Source organism: Chelonoidis abingdonii, chromosome 2 (assembly GCF_003597395.2).
Source record: "Chelonoidis abingdonii isolate Lonesome George chromosome 2, CheloAbing_2.0, whole genome shotgun sequence".
Lineage (NCBI taxonomy): Eukaryota > Metazoa > Chordata > Testudines > Testudinidae > Chelonoidis > Chelonoidis abingdonii.
The window spans coordinates 161,635,896-161,656,723 of NC_133770.1; the positions used below are offsets into that span (position 1 = coordinate 161,635,896).

The 20,828-nt window shown below is 51.5% G+C and overlaps 1 protein-coding gene across 2 annotated transcripts in view; it reads right to left on the reverse strand.

The window, feature by feature from the left end:
* BMP1 (bone morphogenetic protein 1) overlaps positions 1–12,107 on the reverse strand; it is a 94,230-nt gene extending 82,123 nt beyond the window's left edge. For both annotated transcript variants that reach the window (XM_032800910.2, XM_032800909.2), the window contains exon 1: positions 11,877–12,107. In XM_032800910.2, coding sequence (XP_032656801.1) covers positions 11,877–12,015 — 139 coding nt within the window. In that variant the 5' untranslated portion in view covers positions 12,016–12,107. The remainder of the gene's footprint in view (positions 1–11,876) is intronic.
* Between the last annotated feature and the right edge of the window lie 8,721 nt (positions 12,108–20,828).

Here is a 20,828-nt window from a genome sequence, read left to right on the forward strand (position 1 = left end):
TGTTGAGGACTTCGGGCCTCTGAAGGTCTTGGGGTTTCCCCCAGGGGAACGGTTTTGGGGAGATCAGAGTGAGGCCAAAACACTGGAATTTTTTGGCTGGTGGCAGCTGATATCAGATCTAAAGCTGGTAATTAAGACTTAGAGGGTTCATGCTAGCATTCCCAGTTATTAACACTAAGCGTTCAAAATCTGATGTAGGAACTACCGAACCAGGGCTCAACTACATCAAGTGCCAAGTAGCCCGAGTCAACCCACAGGCTACTTGCGGGTTGGATTAGAGAAGTTAGTCAGTGTCCATGGGGAAGCTTATGGGGGACTTGAAGGGAATGAGGGAGGCGGTTTAGGGAAGTGGTCTCAGGGATGGATAATGGCACGGGTGGCTTTGGCGTCTTGTTTTGTAAATCTCTGAGGTTGGCACACCCCAAATAGCGAAAACGAAAGAATCAACGAACACAAAAAAACAACAAAACAAACTAAAAGAAAAACACACACAACCCGGACACCACAATTACATCTGGATCCCACAAAGCGAGAAACATATGCCCTTCTGACATTGGGGTACTCTGAAGCTTAATGCAGAGCCCACCTCAACAATGAAAGGAGCTCAGGCTTGAGCTTCTGGGAATTCTCAGGGCCAGGGAGGAATTGTGAGCACTAGTCTGACCCAAATGTTCCGCTCAACACATGCTCACGAGACTGGGATGAAGGGAGAGAATGCGTCTGAGTCACCCCAAAGAGAGAGGGAGTGCCGAAACTTCTTTATGGAGGGACTCATCTTCCTACCTTGTCCTGCTCCTCATACCTCCGATAACAGAACAGATGCCTTCCCAGCTTGCCAGGCAAAGACGCAGGGCGAGGAATAAAACCCAACACATGTCAAAGGCCTCTTCGTGGAGCAAGCAAAAAGGAAGGATATTTATTAAACAACAGAACCGCTGCAAGGGACACTGAGGGGACTTGACACACATACACACCACACTCTCCCTACTCCTTCGAGGGTATTCAACTGCAAATCAACGTCAATCTATGGAAAAACAGATGGGCAGCCAGCAAGTTAGTCACTTCTAAAGAAAGAGCTGCCTGGAAAGAAAAACATTTGAATCTATCAGATCAGAATGATTCTCAGGACCAGGATTTTTTTTTAATTCCTTTCCCCCAGTTTCTTCCATTGATCTAGGTCATGCTGGCGTGGAAAAAACAGGGGATCCTCCAGATGGTGTAAGCAGGTCTTTCAGCTTAGGAGACTCAACCCAGGGACCAGCACGAAACAGTTGGTGCGTGTGGTGCTGAAGCGGCACCTACGGGAAAGAACCACTGTTGTGGGTTAAGGGACAGGACTGGGGGAGCAATGACTACTGGGGGATCAGTTCCTGGCTTGCTGCATGAACTTGTAGGGTTGATACACGCTGACTAAACTCCCATTGTGCAGATCGGGATTATTGAGGCACAGAGAGGGGTGGCGTTGGCCTGTCTAATGTCACACAGCCAGTCACTGGCAGAAAAGAATGACAAAACCTGCAAGACATGTTTCTTAGTCCTTTCCTCTTATTGGAAAGCTTGGGAACAGAAACCCAGGAGTCCTGGCTTCCAATCCACCCTCACCCCCAGTGCTCTAATTATGAGGGACAACACTCCTGTCATACAACAGCATAGGCTAAGGGTTAGTTTCTTTACCTGTTAAAACGGAAGTTAACAAAGGAAACCAAACACCTGACAGAGGGACCAATCAGGAAAACCAGATCTTTTTTAACCAGGGTTCACGTGAGAAATGTTGGGTCTGTGTAGCCCTTGGTGATGTGCTCTTTTGTCTGTCTCTCGGCTTGAAGAGGGATCTTATCATCATTCAAGCATTCTAATACTTCCGTCAAGTTGTAGAGATCACCAAGGGTAGAAAACAATATGCTCTCATGTTTTGTTATTTACATGTGTGTATTGCGGAGTGGGGATGTTTACAATTGTATTTAATCTTTTTCAATAAAGGCTGTTTATTTTCATATTTTTCTCTCTTACGCAATTGACCCTGTACTATTCTTATTCTTGATACAGAAGACGATTTTTTATGAGTCTTTTCTTCTTTAATAAAAGCTTTTTCTTTTTAAAAACCTGTTGGATTTTCTTTTCTAAGTGACGGCTCTAGGGGATAGACAATCCCTGTGGCCAATGATTCACAGGTCTCTTTCAAGGGAAAGACTGGGAAGGCGGTCGGAAAAAAGAAGGAGGGGGGAAGGTAAATCCTGCCCTCTTGTTTCCTGTCCAATTCAAGGAGTTTAACGTCAGTAATCTTCCAGGATAACCCCATGGAGGGCGCAGCCTGGGAGGAAGTAAAGAGAAGACAAGGGGAGGGAGTTATTCCTTTGTGGGTAAGACTCAGGGCCTCTGAGATCTTTGGGTTCCCCCAGGTAGATTTTTGGAGGGACCAGAGTGAGCAAACACTGGGAAAAATTTTTGGCTGGTGGCAGCGCTATCAGATCCAAGCTGGTAATTAAGCTTGGAGGTTTCATGCAGGCACCCACATTTTGGACTCTAAGGTTCAGAATTAGGAATTATGCTTATGACAACTCCCTCTAAATCTGGGAATAGAACCCAGAAGTCCTGACTCCCAAGTCTTCTGCTGTAACCACTAAGGAACCATTTGCCAGCACAACTTTGCTGGTCATGGATCACACCACATCACACACTTGACCAGCGTAGCTAAGATAGGAAGTATGGCAAAAGACCAACCTGGCTTAACCAGGAGATCTTCAATGATCTAAAAATCAAAAATGTGTCCTACAAAAAGTGGAAACTAGGTCAAATTACAAAGGATGAATAGAAACAAATAATACAAGTATGCAGGGACAAAATTAGAAAGGCCAAGGTACAAAATGAGATCAAACTAGCTAGAGACATAAAGGGTAACAGGAAAACATACTACAAATACATTAGAAGCAAGAGGAAGACCAGGAACAGGGTAGGCCTGTTATTCAATGAGGGGGAAAAAATAACAAAGAAAACGTGAAATGGCCGAGGTGCTTAATGACTTTTGTTTCGGTTTACACCAAGAAGGTTGGTGGTGATTGGATGTTCAACACAGTGAATGCCAATGAGGTAGGATCAGAAGAGGCTAAAATAGAGAAAGAACAAGTTAAAAATTACTTGAACAAATTAGAAGTCTTCAGGTCACCAGGGCTTGATGAAATGCATCCTAGAATACTTAAGGAACTGTCAGAGGAGATATCTGAGCCATTAGCAATTATCCTTGAGAAGTCATGGAAGATGGGAGAGATTCCAGAAGACAGGAAAAGGGCAAATATAGTGCCCATCTATAAAAAGGGAAATAAGGACAACCCTGGGAATTACCGACTAGTCCACTTAACTTCTGTACCCGGAAAGATAATGGAGCAAATAATTAAGCATTCAATTTGCAAACATCTAGAAGATAATGAGGTGATAAGTAACAGTCAGTATGGATTTATCAAAAACAAATCATGTCAAAACAAGGTGATAGTTTTCTTTGACAGAATAACAAGCCTTGTGGATGGGGGGGAAGTGGTAGACATGGTATATTTTGTTTTTAGTAAAGCTTTTGATATTGTCTTGCATGACCTTCTCATAAACACACTAGGGAAATGCAACCTAGATGGAGCTACTATAAGGTGGGTGCAAAACTGATTAGAAAACCATTCCCAGAGAGTAGTTATCAGTGGTTCACAGTCAGGGCCGGCTCCAGGCACCAGCACAGCAAGCAGGTGCTTGGGGCGGTCAATGGAAAGGGGTGGCACGTCCAGCTCTTCAGCAGCAAGTCCCTTGGTCCCTCTCGGAGGGAAGGACCTGCCGCCGAATTGCTGCCAAAGAATGAAGCGGTGGGGTGTAGAGCTGCCGCCGAAGTGCCGCTATTCACGGCTCAATTTTTTTTCACCACTTGGAGCAGCAAAAACGCTGGAGCCGGCCCTGTTCACAGTCATGCTGGAAGGGCATAACGAGTGAGGTCCTGCAGGGATCGGTTCTGGTTCTGGTTCTGTTCAATGTCTTCAGCAATGATTTAGAAAACGGCATAGAGAGTACACTTATAAAGTTTACGGACAATACCAAGCTGGAAGAGGTGGCAAGTGCTTTGCAGGTTAGGATTAAAATTCAAAATGATCTGGACAAACTGGAGAAATGGTCTGAAGTAAATAGGATGAAATTCAATAAGGGCAAATGCAAAGTCCTCCACTCAGGAAGGAACAGTCAGTTGCACACATACAAAATGGGAAATGATTGCCTGGGAAGGAGTACTGTGGAAAGGGATCTGGGGGTCATAGTGGGTCACAAGCTAAACATGAGTCAATAGTGTAATGCTCTTGCAAAAAAAGCGAACATCATTCTGGGATGTATTGACAGGAGTGTTGTAAGCAAAACATGAGAAGTAATTCTTCCGTGCTGATTAGGTCTCAACTGGAGTACTGTGTCCAGTTCTGGGCACCACATTTCAGGAAGGCTGTGGACAAATTGGAGAGAGTCCAGAGAAGAGCAACAACGACTAAAGATCTAGATAACATGACCTATGAGGGAAGATTTTAAAAATTGGGTTTGTTTAGTCTGGAAAAGAGAAGACTGAGAGGGGACTTGATAACAGTTTTCAAGTACATAAAAGGTTGTTACAAGGAGGAGGAAGAAAAAATGTTTTTCCTTAACCTCTGAGGATAAGACAAGAAGCAGTGGGCTTAAATTGCAGCAAGGGAGGTTCAGGTTGGACATTAGGAAAAAATTCCTAACTGTCAGGGTGGTTAAGCACCAGAATAAGTTGCCGAGGGAGGTGGTGGAATCTCCATCATTGGAGATATTTAAGAGCAGATTAGACAAACACCTGTCAGGAATGGTCTAGATAATTAGTCCTGCCATGAGTGCAGGGGACTGGACTAGATGACCTCTCGAGGTCCCTTCCAGTTCTATGATTCGATGCCAGAAAAACTTTTAAATGTCGACCAGGCCTGAGTCTCTTGGTGCCTCAGTTCCCCACCTCTGTGAAATGGGGAGAAGAGCAATTGCCTGCCTCGCAGGGGTGTTGTGTCACAGTTACCAGACTAACTGCACCTCGGACCCCTTCTGGCCTCTCCAAGGGCATCCCCTCTCAGGCCTCGGGCCGTCACCTCTCTTTGGGTGGAATCACACAATTCTCTCACCCTCAGATTGGACCCTGGACTGCAGCCCCAGATACTAACTGTGACTGCCTCATCAGGGATTTCCTCTCTGTGGGGAAGGACACATGCCAGAGTTACTGTCAGTCTCTCTAGACCACCAGCCCAGGTTCGGGGAAAGAGGACATTTTCTTTTCTTCCCCAAGTGCCTCCTTCTTCCAGCCTATGGTGCTGCCTGCGCTCAGGCCCTCCTCTCCCAGCCCCGGAAACTGTTTGCGTATGACTGACCCCAGGGGACCTCATAATGAGTCAGTGCTGCCCGAGGCCTCTCAATCCATTTGCTCAGTAGTCAGAGAGGTGCTGCGGCCTTGTCTCAAGCTGTGATAGTATCACATCTTCAAAGGGCCAGGCTGGGTCACTGCTTGGACTGGAAACCTCCAAGCAATGCCTAGTATGATTCTAGGTGTTGCCTTAAAGATAAAAGCAGGTAAGAAATGCAGTCCTCAGGCAGATCAACCCCTGGAGATAACTGGTCCTTTCCTCTTCCATTCAAACAGTTCTTTCACCCACAAATTAAAGCCCCTTCAAATCTTTCCAATCTAGTTTCTCTTGCCGATCTCTCCCCTTCTGCTTGTGCTGCCTGCTGGATGCTTTGTTCTCTCCTTTCCCTCTGCCAGAGAGGAGAGAGAAATCTGCAGGGAGTTTCTGTCCCATTCTGTCTCTAGCAGGCTGAAGCATCCTTCCTGTCCAAGTGCATTGCATGTGCTCCCTGTTCTTGCCCAGCAGCAGCGCTGGTTGATAAGCCGTGGGAAGTCCTGCATCCCTTTCGACATGACCCACTGGCATGAATTAACAGCAGGAGGATTTCCCAAGCTGCTGGCAGCGCGTTCAGAAGGGCAGATGGGAGGTGCAGCCAAGCCAGGCATGCAGCCCTGTGCTTCACCATGGGAAATCCCGCCAGCTCGCCCCAGGATTAAAACCTTAGTGATCAAAATTCAGCACGCAACTAAAGCTTACCTATTATTAACCACATTGCCACCATCATGCCCTCCCAAAGCTGCAGGATGAGAGCTGACCCCTCCCCAGTTCCGTTTATTATAGAATCATAGCAATGTAGGGCTGGAAGAGACCTCACAAGGTCTTCACTCCACAACCCACACTGAGGCAGGAGTAAGTCCAAGACCACCCCTGACCAATGTCTAGTTAGAGGACACTGCAGTGTGAAATGAGCTATGCCCATACACTAAAACAAAATCCAAATGTCATGGTGTGAAATTCACAAGGTCTATGCACTGCTTTAAATCTGCAAACAATGCACTGATAGAGGAGATCCAAATGTCAAGCTGTGAAATTCACAAGGCCTATGCAGCGCTTTAAATCTCCAAACAAAAGCCTCATACTGGCTTCTGCTCAGTGGGCTCACTTCACCCTGGATGAATAAATGACAACGGTTGGAATAGGTCTGTGCATCATTGTCATAAACAGATAGCTAAGGGTTAATGTTTCTTTTACCTGTAAAGGGTTAACAAAGGGAACCAAACACCTGATCAGAGGACCAATCAGAAAACCGGATTTTTCAAAGCTCAGGGAGGTAATTTTTGGGTGTGTGTCCTTTGTCTGTGTCTCTGTGCTCTCTCGGNCTGGAGCCAACTGGCCTGCAGCCCTTTGACTCAGGAGCAGTGCGGGTTGGCAGTAAAAGGCCATTGGAATCCAGAAGCCATCTAGACAACACCTGGAATGGCAGGAGATCCCCAAACCTATCCTCACCCGACCAGCTCCTCTTTCTGTGCTTCCACGTTGCCAGGCACGGGGCTGCCCACACAGGGCAGGCCCCAGGCCCATCTGAGACCAGGCAGCGGTTCAGCTTTTGCTGATAACACTTGGGGTTCATCTGATAAAGTGATGCATGGCTTGGGGCCTGATCCTGCCATCAGCTCTAGCTGCCGTTGAGTAGGAGTCCCTCATTTCTCTGGCCGTCCTGCTGGGTCAGTTTGCAGGGTAAAGGCCTACTCCCCCTTCATGAGGCTGCCAGAATCTGGCCCTGGAGGCACCACAAAATCCTGCACTCATCAGAGCTGCACCCCATTGTGCTCAAGCAAGTAATGGAGATTTGCAAAGTGTTCTCCAAGGCAATACACGTGTGTACACGTGGTTATTTCCCTTTGTTGTGAGACTCAGGGCATCTGAGTCTTGGGGTCCCCCAGGGAAGGTTTTGGGGAGACCAGTGTGAGCCAGACACTGGAATTTCTGGCTGGTGGCAGCGCTATCAGATCTAAGCTGGTAATTAAGCTTGGAGGTTTCATGCTAGCATCTTATTTTCTGAACTCTAAGGTTCAGATCTGAGTAGGAAAGCTATGACAATCATGATGAGAAATACAACTGTAACAAGTGACTTCAGTTGACTCAACATGGAAACTGGAATTTAGGTCAAACCCCACTCCCCTGCAACCAGATGCGTATGGCCAAGATACCCAAGGTATGATCTGGGACGTTCTTGCATAGGCAGATGGTGGAGTTCACTAACTATCCCAGTTATTTGGGGCATAATCCCTATCACATTCCCGGTGATCAAGTATCCCACACACTTTGCTATCCTGGATGCTCAGAGATCCAGAAATCAGGCACCACGAAATGTTATCACACCCTGTCATATTGGAAGGACATTTTGACTAGCGAAGGGTCCAGACTAAACTCCTGGAACAGAACGCCGCTACACTTCAGAATGGGAAGATTCAAATCAGCCCTGACTCCGGGAAGAGGGGGAGGAGTCCAAAATCTGGACCCATGTTTTTCAGCTTTGCCCCTAAAGATGTCACATTACAGAGGCGGGGTTACTTCAGCAGAACATCAGGCTGATAGGAACTAGTCACACAGGGCCAAACCCACAGCTACTGTCCCTCTCTAATGGCTCAGGAGATACCCGGGAGTTTGTTTTCATTGCCGAAGAGCTCAACAACTGTATATTACTCTCCCAAGGACAATGGAAGCACCAACACTATCTGGTTAGCACTTAATATGGCGTTGTGTGTTCAAAGCTCTGTTACAAATGTTAACGCAGCCATGTGCACAATAAACCAGTAAGGTCGGTCAGTATCAATATCCCAATTTCACAGCTGGGTAAACTGAGGCACATAGCTGCAAAGGGGTTTGCCCACGGCTGCACACAGCTAGTCAGTAGGAGAACTGGGAGCAGAATCCAGACCCCTATGCTCTAGCCATTAGACCACACTTCCCTCTCAGGGATAGCACCAAAGAGCCCCGACTGCCAGTTCCGCCCACTCATTCCAGCCACAAGTTCACACTTCCATCCCAGACTTGGAAAGAGAATCCAGGAGTCCTGACTGCCAAACTCCTGCTTATTCCTCTAGCCCACCATGTTCAACTGGAAACAAAGCGATATTTAGTTGACTTATAAACGGACTCTGTCACAAAAGATTGACTCGGTGGCAGCAGATGGCCCCCCCACAGGACTTGCTAATCCCATGGGCAAGCCACCCTATAAATACAGCAATTGTACAGAGCAGCACGTACAGAGATATACAAAAATTAAACAAAGCCCTACTAAAACAAGACACCTCACTGCACAAACAAGACACTGCACACTGCCGCAGGGGAGGGAACAATCCACATGTGAGGATGCCACTTAATGCCCAGCTGGAAGGTACTTTGGATAGGACAGTGTTGAGGGTGGATGAGAACCTATACACAGTAAAAAAAGAATAGATGGACACTGTTCTCCCTGCCCAACAGGGAGAGTGAATGCCACAGCTAAGGGCTCCTCTCCTAGTGCTGCCGGCCCCCGGGATTGAAATCGAGGGAGTGTTAGTCTGAGTGCTGCAGGGGATCCTGTTGCTTAGGACAGAACCCACAGCACACACAGACTCCCATGCAGCTCACTGGTCGTGGCATTTACCAAGGGGCCCCTCAGCGCTGTGGAGTCTGGACTGCTAACTGACTGAATTGGCCTTGTCAACTGGTTTTCCACTTGTAAGGTAACTCCCCTCTCTACAGGTGCCAGTGTATTTATGCCCATATCTGTAATTTTCACTCCATGCATCTGAAAAAATGAGGGTTTTACCCACAAAAGCTGATGCCCAAATACATCTGTTAGTCTTTAAGGTGCCACCGCACTCCTCGTTGTTTTTGTGGATACAGACTAATCCGGCTACCCCTCTGATACTGAACAGCTAAGGAAGCAGCAGATGCCATGGCTTTGGATCAGAGCCAGGGAGGTTTATTTTGACAGGAGGTAAGGAGATGGACTGCAGGACCGGGGCCACTGTTTCCATCTAGGGAGTGGGCACAGCTGTGATGTGGGAGCTTTGATGCCAAAGCTGGCAGGACCACAAGCCTGGCTGCATTTCTCAGGAAAACGCCTATTGGCACCACAGCAGGGTCTGGGCCAGCACCACCCTGGGGTGGGGGTGGAGGGAAGTTCTGCAGCAGAGAGAGATGGCAAGGGGAATGTTAGGGTGGCCTCAGGACACCCGTGGCATGAGCTGTGCAGTGAAAACCAAATCCATGTCTTGGCTATTCCCACTGCTCCTTCTCCATGTGGATTTTAAGGGAGCCACAGAATAATTCCAAGTGCCAAGGAGTCAGCTGTTTCCGGTTGCTCTTAAAGTCCTAGGAAACTTACTGCAGCTGGTGCCTTGAGAGAGAACAAAAAACAAAAACACACAGACTCTCCCAGAGCCTTGTGGGATATGTAGTTGGCCAGGCCAATCTTAGCAGAGGAACTGCTTCCCTGTCCTGTAGGAAGCAATGGGCAAGCTCCATCTGACCCCCGGATCCTGAGTTACACTTGAAGCTAATCGAGCGATGAACTCTTCAGGACAGGGCCTGTGTTTGTATAGTGTCTAATGGAGCCTGATTCAGATTGGGGCCTCCGGACACAGCCACCATATAAATGGTAATAACTCAATTAGTCACATATGGAGCCAATAAAGGTGGGGGGCAGGGCTCCAGCATGCCGCTCCACATGTCTCTCACCACACAATGGACCAGCAAGCACAATCAAAAGGAACTCCTCTGGACCTACCTCTTGTGCAGACTGACCTCCATTAATTTAATCAACAATTAAACCCCCCCTCCTACGCACATGTACAAGGTGATGAAGTGGAGGCTGAACAGAGCAGATTTAAAGGGACAACTGGTTCCTATGTCCAGAGCACAAGGTTAGGCTCTGCAAGATCTGACCTACTGTGTGACCTTGGGCAACTCATGGCTGCTCTCTGGGCCTCAGTTTCCCCTCCTACCTTTCATCACTCTTGTCTATTTCAATTGCAGGCTCTTTAGAGGCAGGGAGCATCTCTCATTCAGTACAGCACCTGGCACAATGGAGCCCTGATCTCAGCTGAGGGCTGTAGGTGCTGCTGTAATTTAAATACCAACCCCCTAGCCATCTCCTGGCCTGGCTTGCTCAAGGAAGATAATAAACATCATTCTAGTACAATAATAACCACAATTACAGGGTGCTTTGTATGATCACAGTGATACACACACACATTCAGGCCCTACTCTCACAATCCAATCTGCTCCAGGGGACCCCCAGCACCCATAAGGATACCATTGTGGGTTTAGATTTTAAACTCTTTCTCTGTTGGTTGGCAAAGCATCATGCTAGACTGATTAATAATAATAAAGAGTGAGATAATATTACTACTGAGGCTTTGTAGGGCTCTTTTCCTCATCAGATCTCAAAGCACTTTACAAAAGACCATCCTCATTATCCCCATTTTACATATGGGGAAACTGAGGCACCAGCAGTGAAGTGACATGCCCAAGGACAGGCAGCAGGCTAGTGGCAGAACCAGGAACAGAGCTAAGTCTCTGATCAAATAACATGTCATAATCACTAACTGAGATAACACTCCTCCTATCCAAAATCCCTCTTTATCAATCTTAATCCAATCCCCACCCTTAACACCACCAGGCTTTTCCGCTGTTGTTTCGGTTCAGGGAGAAGGAAAGAACAAAAAGTTTTGCAAACTCTTTGGGTCCCGATTCTCCTCTCGCTTACTGGGTTTTGGAGCAGGATTCCCGCCCCCCTTCACACCGGAGTGAGACAGGAGTGAAACCGGTGTAAACGGGAGGAGACCTTCAGAGACCTTAGCCAAAAAGCCTTAGCTACTAGTGGGCCAGATGTGCCGGGGACATGGGGGCGATCCGGGCTGGAGGAGTTAGCCTGCTTTGACAGCTCCTCCTGGGAAGCGGGAGAGCCCCCCGCCCCCCGAGCCTCTTCCACGTCCGAAGTATAAACAGATGGATGGATCCCCCCAGCGTAACCTCGTGGCAACTTCCTTCCCCGTCTCCCTTACAAGAGGTATGCTGAGCCCCCCCCTCCCCCCCTCCCCCAGCCAGACCCAAACCCTCCCCACAAAGAAACCCAAAACTCCCCTGGAGAGAGGGGGAGGAAAAACTCCGGGGGAGGGGGGCAGGGTGGTATTCATTTCCTGCAGTACAAAGTGGAGGTGGGGGCAACAACCCAGAAAACTCAAGTCTCCAGCCCTGGAGCTTTTCCCTGCCCGAGGCTGTGTCTGCCTGGGCTCTGCTCCCTCCCAGCCCCAGCAGCAACTTTGAAAGTGTCCGTGAAACACCCCCCACGTCCCCTTCCTTTTGTCTGCAGCTGCCCGGCCAGCCAGGCAGTCTGCATGACCCAGGCTCACCCAGCCCCTGTCCTTCCATGGCCTCGCTGCCCCCACACAACCCCCGAGCCGCCCACCAAAGGACGCGGTTGCACAGGGGCTTGGGGGCCGGGGATCCCTTTGGCCCTACCAGCTTTGCAAGGATCCTTATAGTCAATGGGCTCAGTGTCTTCCTCTTCCTCCAGCTCATAGGTGTAATCGGGGAAGTCCAGGGCTCGTCCCAGCACCGCGAAGGACAGGAGCAGCCAGCACGCCCTGGCCCCGGACATGCTGGCTGGCGAGTCCCGGGCAGACGCGCCTCGGGACCGAAGGGAAAAGCGGAGCGGGAAGGAGGGGGAAGGAGATGGGAGGGTTTTCCCCCCTCGCTCTCGCTCTCCTTTTTTTTTAGGGAAATGAGAGCCGGTGGGGGCGGGTTCAGGCCGGGAGCTCAGCCCCTCCAGCCTGCAGAGTTTGCTCGCAGCCCTGCTAGGAGCCGGGCCAGCCCGGGGTGGGGGAGAAGCGGCTCCCGGAGATGCTCTTGCATCGCCGCTCACCGGGCAGGGAGCGCCCTCCGCGGGGCCTCTGGGCACCCCTCGCCGCTGCGCTGGGATCCCCGCCCGCCCGGGGCTGGGAATGCCCGGCATCCCGCAGCATCGCGACACGGCGTGGGGCCGTCATACCCCGCCCCCGCGTGGGCACCGGGGACCGGACCCGGGAGGACCCGCTGCTGTGCGCTGCCCCCTTTAAGTGGCAGGTTTCTATAGGGCGGCAGCGGGGAGGGGGGCGTTTTATACCCCCCTGCTATGAGCTGATCTCTGAGCTGCGAGGCCCCGGGGAGCCCCCTGCCATGGTCCAGTCCCCTCGCCCACTCCTTTGGATGCGGCTTCTTGCAGCTAAGCCCAGAGAAAAGGGCAACCCCAGGCTGCAGGGCTTCCAGCTGCCTGAGGAGCGATCAGGACAGCTAGGAAATGCTGCCCCCTCTCTGCTCCGACCCTTGGTATGTTTACTGGGGAGGGAGAAGGACTGGGAGACTCATCCCCTGCTGTGATCCCAGGGCTGGTCGATGAGTGGCAGGGCTTGAGTGCCATGGGATAGACCCTAAAGCAGCTGCTTGCTGAGAAGGAAACTGGGAAGCCTCCTTAGCGGTCTGTTGGTTGCTTTTAATAGGGGCTTGCATTGGGGTCTCCACAGACAGGCGTGAACCAAAACCCTCGCTCCAGCCATTCCCAGGATCAGAGCATCACAAGAGATTCTCCCCCTGCCTCCATGCAAACAGGGTGCAAAATGCTGCTGGTGGTGTGAGGGGCAGTTCTGGTGGGCTGGAGTCTCACACTCACTTTTCACAGGTGTAAATGGCTACTGACCTGGGCTCACATCTAGCCCCCTGGGCTGGGATGGGGAGAGCATGCTTCTCCAGTGTCAGAGGAAATACAGGGAGGAGTGCTGTGCCCCTGTGAGTTCTCCATCTAGGAATCTAGCCATCCCTCCCCACCACAGGGGGAAGTCCCTCAGATGCCTGGCACTCATTTCAGCAAATGCACTGAGCATGGGAAGCACAGTCTCTGCCCCGTGAATCTGTGTCACTCAGGGGCCTGGTCTGGAATGGGACTGGTGAGTTCATAAGAGTCTGATTTGGACTGTGTGAACCCTCAGCAAGGAGCCGTCAGAGCTGCAGGGGGCTGCACTCTTTTGCACATCTGGCTCCGCTCACAGTTTTCTAGCAGCCCTTCTCACAAGGTGAATTTCATGCTGCTGAGATGTGCTGGCCTGACAACCCTGGAGCGGAACACCCTCTATCCCTAGAGCTAGCACAGAGCTGGGGAAAGCGTCCCCTGTACACACACTGGGCCCCACCAATGCTCTCAGCCTCGGAGTTCTCCCTCAGCGCACTCGCTCCTGGACTTGCCTGCTGGAGCCACCCAGGCTAAGCGGTGCCAGCTGCAGCAGGGGTTTCACCTGCACACGTGTGAGGTACACACTTGGCCCCATAAGAACCCACCAGCTTGTTCTGACACAAGGCCAGTACCTGTGCAACATGCTTCTCCATGCAGGACTGATACACAAGGATGGACTCTGCCCACTGGAGAGGGTGTTTGAGCAGCCAGAGGTGCTGCTGAGCCCCAGTGTTCAGCCAGGTTAACAGCAGGGAAATCACTGTAGGGTGACTGGTGTGCTGAGGGGAGGGGGACTGTATTGTGCAGAGGGAGCAGGGCAGGGGAATTGCTTGGTGGTGCTAGTAGATGTGTATGTAGAGATAAAGCCAGGCCCTGGCAGCAGCCTGAGCAAGGAGAGATGAACAGCCTTTACATGTGCAGGGAGCTCCCTACATGTGAAGTTGGGCCCAGCACCCGTGTAATGGAGGTCTGTGGGCGACATCTACAGGTCAAGCCCTGTCGCTTCAGGCCTCTCTCATGGCTGGCAGCTGCTGGCTGGCTTGCACGATGACCCTGAGACCTCGTGTTGTCAGAAGCCCTTTGGAAGCTGAGCCCTGGGGAGCAAGCTGGCTGCACACAGAAGGCCTAAGGAAGCGGGTACCAGCATGGCAAATGGACAAGCAAACATTCCCTGTCCTGCTCCCAGATTGGGACTAGCCTCCTTGACTTGGCTGAGGCTTGGATCTCCCCAGGTTGTGCCCAATCTGCAGAACACCAGTGGGGTTGTGCTTGTAGGTTATTCTCCACCCCAAGAGCAGCTATGACCAGAGGCAACACATCTCCCACTTTGAACAGATCCTTACCTTTCCTTTCTGCCTCTAGGACTTCCTTGGCTGCATGATGGGTCTGGCAAGATGTGCCATGCATCTCAATGCATTAGCAACTGCTGGAGTAGTAGAAACCTTTAGCTGCTATAATAGAGCCTGTACAGACACTTTTGTAACCTTTACCCTGGCCATAAACTGCAGTCTCTTCCCAGCAACCCTGGATATCACACCTTTGATATGGTGAGTATGTGCAGGTGTGTATATGGGCGGGAACAGTGGTCTCACTTATTAAGATGTGTGTGAGGATACTGTTTGATATATATAAGTGCTTATGATGCTTATGTGTAGGTCTGAGCAGCGTCCATACCTTTGAATTCACTAATTGCCCTTGTCTCTTTTACCTGCAGAACACAACCCTGGCTGTACAGAAGACAGAAAGCAGAGTTACCTCTGTGAAGATGAGATGTTGTGAGGGTTTCTTCACTGCAGTTCTCAGTGGAATTTCTACTGCATGCTCCTCTGAGAAGGACTAGATCTCTGCCTGTATCAAACACTGAACACCTTCCCACAGAGCGGCTGGTGGTGCTGATGGGAGAGGGATGCCATCCCCTCTCACAACTATACTGTCTTGTTTCCAAATGGTTTGGCAGAGAAGTGTATTTAAAGGGGTTAATATTGTTATTTAGATTATGGGAACACAAGAAGGTCCCCACTGAGCTCAGAGCCCCATTGCGCCAGGAGCTATCCACATAGAGAGAGAGAGTCTTGTTCCCAGTCTTCCTTTAGCATCTATCCCCCACCCTTCTCATTGTAGTCTTTTCCTCCCTCCCCTCCACTGGACGCAAAACACCATGTTTCCCATCCCAGGCTAAACCCAGCTAAGTCCAAAGGATTAAGGGAGGCCTAGGTCTGGGAGCGAACTCAGGCACCACTGGGGGGAACTGCTGCAATGCTGTGCAAGGCCGTGATTTGTGAGGGTTGGCCACTGGCCAGCACTGGGATCAGCCCAAGTAGTGGCCACTAGGTAGAGCTCCAAGCTTGCTATTGTCTGTTAAGGGCAGCACACATGCAGGGCTGAATTGTTACTAATTTGTATCACCATAAGCGCCTGGGAGTCTGAGTCCTGGACCAGGTCCCCATGGTGCCCAGCACTGTACAAACAGAACAGAGGGATGGTTCCTGCCCCAAAGAGTTTACGAAACCCATACAACTCCCTTAAAATCAGTAGGCATGATGTGCATCCCCATGTTTTGATGGGGTAGGATAGACTAGGGATTCTCAACCTTTTTCTTTCTGAGGCTCACCCCAATATGCTATAAAAATTCCATGGCCCACCGGTGCCACCACAATTGGTTTTCTGCATATAAAAGCCAGGGCCAGTGTTAGGGAGTAGCAGGGAGGGCAATTGCCTGGGGCCTCAAGGCCCATCTCCCCCTCCCCCCAGTGAAGCTACATTACTTACCCTTTGGCTTCAGCCCTGGGTGGCAGGACTCAGGGCACTGGACTTCAGCCACATGCAGTGGGGCTTTGGCTTTCTGCCCAGGGTTAGATTCTGAGCCTGCTGTCCTGGCTGGGATCGGTGGCCTGGGCTACGCACGAGGTCAGATTAGGTGATTTAATGGTCCCTTCGGGCCTTACACTCTGCGTGCTGTGATGCACTACGCAGCATACAACGTTCCAATTTGCTAAGGATTTTAAATGCACTGTGAACTGCTCTTGGCCCTTTTCCATGACTAGGCCCACAACAGTGCACAGTGGCATCACAGGGGCTTGGCTTAGCTGCCTGAACTCATCAGGTTCACTGACCGCTGCTTCTGCTTTCACGTCCCTGCGATGATGCTCCTATAGGACCCAATCCTGCTCCCATTGAAATTGATGGCAGATCTTGCCGCTGGACGAGGATTGTCCCCAACTTGCAAGTACAAATGGTTTGGAAGGGAAGTGTATTTAAAGTGGTGTGACAAAGTTCCTCCTCTACCTTGGTGGGTCCTGCGCTTATTGGCAGATTTGCTCACCTCAGTGCTCTCCCCCACAGTCTGGATCAACTCCTCCTGTGTCTGATCAGGAGTTGGGAGGTTTGGGGGGAACCCGGGCCCGCCCTCTACTCCGGGTTCCAGCCCAGGGCCCTATGGATTTGCAGCTGTCTATAGTGCCTCTTGTAACAGCTGTGTGACAGATACACCTCCCTGGGCTACTTCTGCAAGGCCTCCTACAAACACCTTCTTTACCCTCACCACAGGACCTTCCTCCTGGTGTCTGATAACGCTTGTACTCCTTAGTCCTCCAGTAGCACACCCGCTCAGGGTATGGCTACACTGGCACTTTACAGTGCTGCAACTTTAGCGCTCAAGGGTGTGAAAAAACACCCCCCTGAGCGCTGCAAGATGCAGTGCTGTAAAGCCTCAGTGTAATCAGTGCGGCAGCGCTGGGAGTGCGGCTCCCAGCGCTGCACGCTACACCCGTAGAGGATGTGTTTTACATGCAGTGCTGGGAAAGCTCTCTCCCAGCGCTGGCGCTCCGACCACATGCTTTGAAATTTCAAGTGTAGCCATACCCTCACTCTCAGCTCCTTGTGCCTCTTGCTCCCAGCTCCTCACACACTTCCTCTCCTCTGGCTTCTCCCCATCTGACTGGAGAGAGCTCCTTTTAAAACCCAGGTGCCCTGATTAGCCCGCCTTGATTGGCTGCAGGTGTTCTAATCAGCCTGTCTGCCTTAATTGGTTCTAGCAAGCAGGGCGGGCTTTAGGAAGTGCCGGGCCCAATGCAAACATTTTCGGCGGGGCCCTGGCAGGGATGACTTAAAAAAAAAAGTGTAAAAAAAAGCCTTTCATTTCTTCCATGTATTATTTACTTTCCATAATTATATAAATAATACAATTATATATTATGTACATTGCATCATATATGCTGTTGATTGCTTATTAATAACTGCCATTTCACATGTGTGGGTCCCTGCCACTCCCTGCGGGTGTGCACATGTGTGGGTCCCAGCTGCTCCCTGCCCCCCTCATTGAAGCAGGTTTGCAGGGTTACTGCCCTGGGAACTGCAGGGCAGCAGTGGACATGGGACTGGTTGGTTGCAGGGTAGGGGCTGAGTGGAGGTAGGGTCTAGCTGCAGGCAGGGGAAGGGGGTGCAGGGCTGGCTGGAAACAGGGGGTGTGGTTTGGACTGGCTTCAGGCAGGGCCGCAGGGGGATGCAGTAGGGGTTGGGAGGGCTGGAGAGAGAGGAGTGCGGAACTGGCTGGCTTCAGGCAGGGGAGTGCAGCGGGGTTGGCTGGAGACAGGGCAGGGGGGTTGGGGCTCAGTGTGGACAGGGTGTGCAGGCCTGGTGCCGGCAGGGCTGGGGGGCGGGGGGGGCAGGCTGGCTTTGGGCAGGGCCACAGGGTGTGTGGCGGGGGGTGGCTGAAGACAGGGCAGGGGGTTGGGCAGGGACTGGCTGTGGGCAAGGGGTGCAGAACTGGCTGCGGGCAGGGGGGGCAGGGCTGGTGTGGGCAGGGCAGAGGGTGCAGCAGAGGCAGCTGGAGCCCTGGCCCTTTAAATAGCTCCCAAGCTTCCCGCTATCCCAGGGCTCTGGGGGTTATTTAAAGGGCCTGGGGCTCCCCTGCTTGACCCGCCCTGGACCTTTTAAATAGCCACAGGAGCCCTGAAGAATACATGAGGGCTGTGGGGCTCTGGCCAGCTATTTAAGGGACGGGGTGGCAGAGACAGCTGGAGCCCTGGCCCTTTAAATAGCCCCCGGAGCACACCCCCCTGCCCCGCTATCCCAGGGCTTTGGGGGCTATTTAAAGGACCTGGAGCTCCAGCCGGGAGAGCGGGGCTGTGGGGCTTGCTGCGCTCCAGCCGGGGATCCAGCTGGGGCCACGGGGCAGCTTGCCGCGCTCCGGCGCGGGGCTCCAACTGGGGAAGCGGGGCTGCAGGGAGGCTTGCCGCGCTCCGGCGCTGGGCTCCAGCCTGGAGAGCGGGGCTGTGGGGCTTGCCGCGCTCCGGCCGGGGATCCAGCCGGGGCCGCGGGGCAGCTTGCCGCACTCCGGTGCGGGGCTCTAACCGGGGGAGCGGGGCTGCAGGGAGGCTTTCCACGCTCCGGCGCGGGGCTCCAGCCTGGAGAGCGGGGCGGCTTTCCGCGCTCCGGCACAGGGCTCCAGCCGGGAGAGAGGGGCTGCGGGGCAGCCGCGCTTCCTGTGGCTCTTTGGTCAGGGGAGCGGGGCCATGGAAGACTGCAGAGCAGACCTCAGCCAGCGTAAGTAAAAAACATTTTAAAGGTGCCTAAGGTGCGGGGCCCTCTTAGGCGGGGGGCCCGATTCCCAGGAATCGGCTGAATCGGCCTAAAGCTGGCCCTGCTAGCAAGTTCCTGACTACTCTAATGCAGACCCTGCTTTGGTCACTTAGGGAACAGAAAACTACTCACCCAGTGACCAGTATATTTGCCCTCTACCAGACTCCTGAACCCCACTGGCCTGGGTCTGTCACATATCCCTCCCCTCTGCTCAACACCAAGGGGTTGGGCAGCTTGGGAAGCCAGACAGTGCACACGTGACAAGCCATCGGCATTGCCGTGACAGCTCCCTGCTCTGTGTTGCACACGGAACTGGAAAGGTTGGAGGGATAAGAACCATCTGGTCACCCTTGTGTTCTTCTCCTTGTTCTGCGACATCCATTGAAGAGGGGCATGGTCGGTCACGAGGACAAATCTGCGCCCAAGCAAGTAGTAGCGCAATGCTTCCATGGCCCATTTTATGGCAAGGCACTCTCTCTTCACCACTGCATATTTTTGTTCCCTCGGAAGGAGTTTCCTACTGAGGTAGAGAATTGGGTGTTCCTCCTCCCTGACCATCTGTGATAGAACGGCCCCCAACCCTACTTCTGATGCATCTGTCTGCAGGATAAATTCCTTGGAGAAATCAGGGGCTATCAGTACACGGTTACTGCAGAGGAGAGTCCGTAGGTCTGTGAATGCTTCCTCTGCTGCATCAGACCATCTCACCAGATCAGGTCCACGGGCTTTCACTAGGTCTGTCAAGGGGCTTGCCCTTGTGGCAAAGTGGGGAATAAATCGTCGGTAATACCCCACTACACCTAGGAATGCCCGGACTTGTTTCTTGCGACGTGGTCGGGGCCAATTTTGGATGGCCTCCAACTTGTTCACTTGGGGTTTTACCAGACCTTTTCCCACAATGTAGCCAAGATATTTGGCCTCTGTAAACCCTACAGCGCACTTGGCAGGGTTTGCTGTAAGGCCAGCTCGCCTGAAGGTATCAAGGACTGCCTCCACCTTCTCTAGGTGTGTTTCCCAGTCTGGGGTATGAATGACCACATCGTCCAAGTAGGCAGCAGCATAACAGTTATGCAGGCGTAATAGCTTGTCCATGAGGCGCTGGAAAGTAGCTGGGGCCCCATGTAGTCCAAAAGGGAGGACAGTATATTGAAAAAGACCCTCTGGTGTAGAGAACGCAGTCTTTCCCTTTGCGTCTTCCGCAAGGGGAAACTGCCAATACCCCTTTGTCAAGTCTAGGGTAGTCAAGTACCAGGCATTCCCCAGACGGTCCACTAGCTCATCTATGCGAGGTATGGGATATGCATCGAACTGGGATACTTCATTTAGTCGCTGGAAGTCGTTGCAAAACCTTGTGGTGCCATCAGGTTTGGGCACCAGCACAATTGGGCTGGACCACTGACTGTGGGATTCTGTGATGATCTCCAACTCCAGCATTTTTTTTACTTCTGCTTTTATTTCCTCTCTTTCGGCCGCTGGCACCCAATAGGGCCTCATTGTTATTCTGGCCCCAGGGTTCATGACGATGTGGTGATATGTCTCAGTTGTTCGACCTGGTTTTGTCGAGAACACATCTTGGTTCTGGAAGATCATCTCAGACACCTCATTCTTCTGGTCTGGTGTTAAATCTGGAGACATTCTCACCTGTTTGGAAGGCTCGTTTTCCTGGGTTAGGTCTTTTCGGATAGTTATGAATGCCTCTTGTGCATGCCAGGGTTTCAGAAGGTTGATGTGATAAATCTGTTCTTGTTTTCAGCGTCCTGGCTGCCGCACCTTGTAGGTTACTTCCCCCATGGGTTCAACCACCTCATAGGGCCCCTGCCATTGGGCCAGAAGCTTGCTTTCTGCCGTGGGTACCAACACCATCACCCGATCCCCTGGTTGGAACTGTCGGACTTTTTCCTGGCGATTGTAATAGGTTCTCTGGGCCTCCTGTGCCTTTTCCAAATGTTGCCGTACAATAGGGGTGACACGGGCTATCTGGTCTTGCATCTGTATTACATGTTCTATTATTTTTCTCCCCTCATTGGGTTCCTCTTCCCAAATCTCCTTGGCGATATCTAGTATGCCACGGGGGTGACGTCCATATAATAACTCGAATGGGGAAAACTCAGTTGAGGCCTGAGGTACCT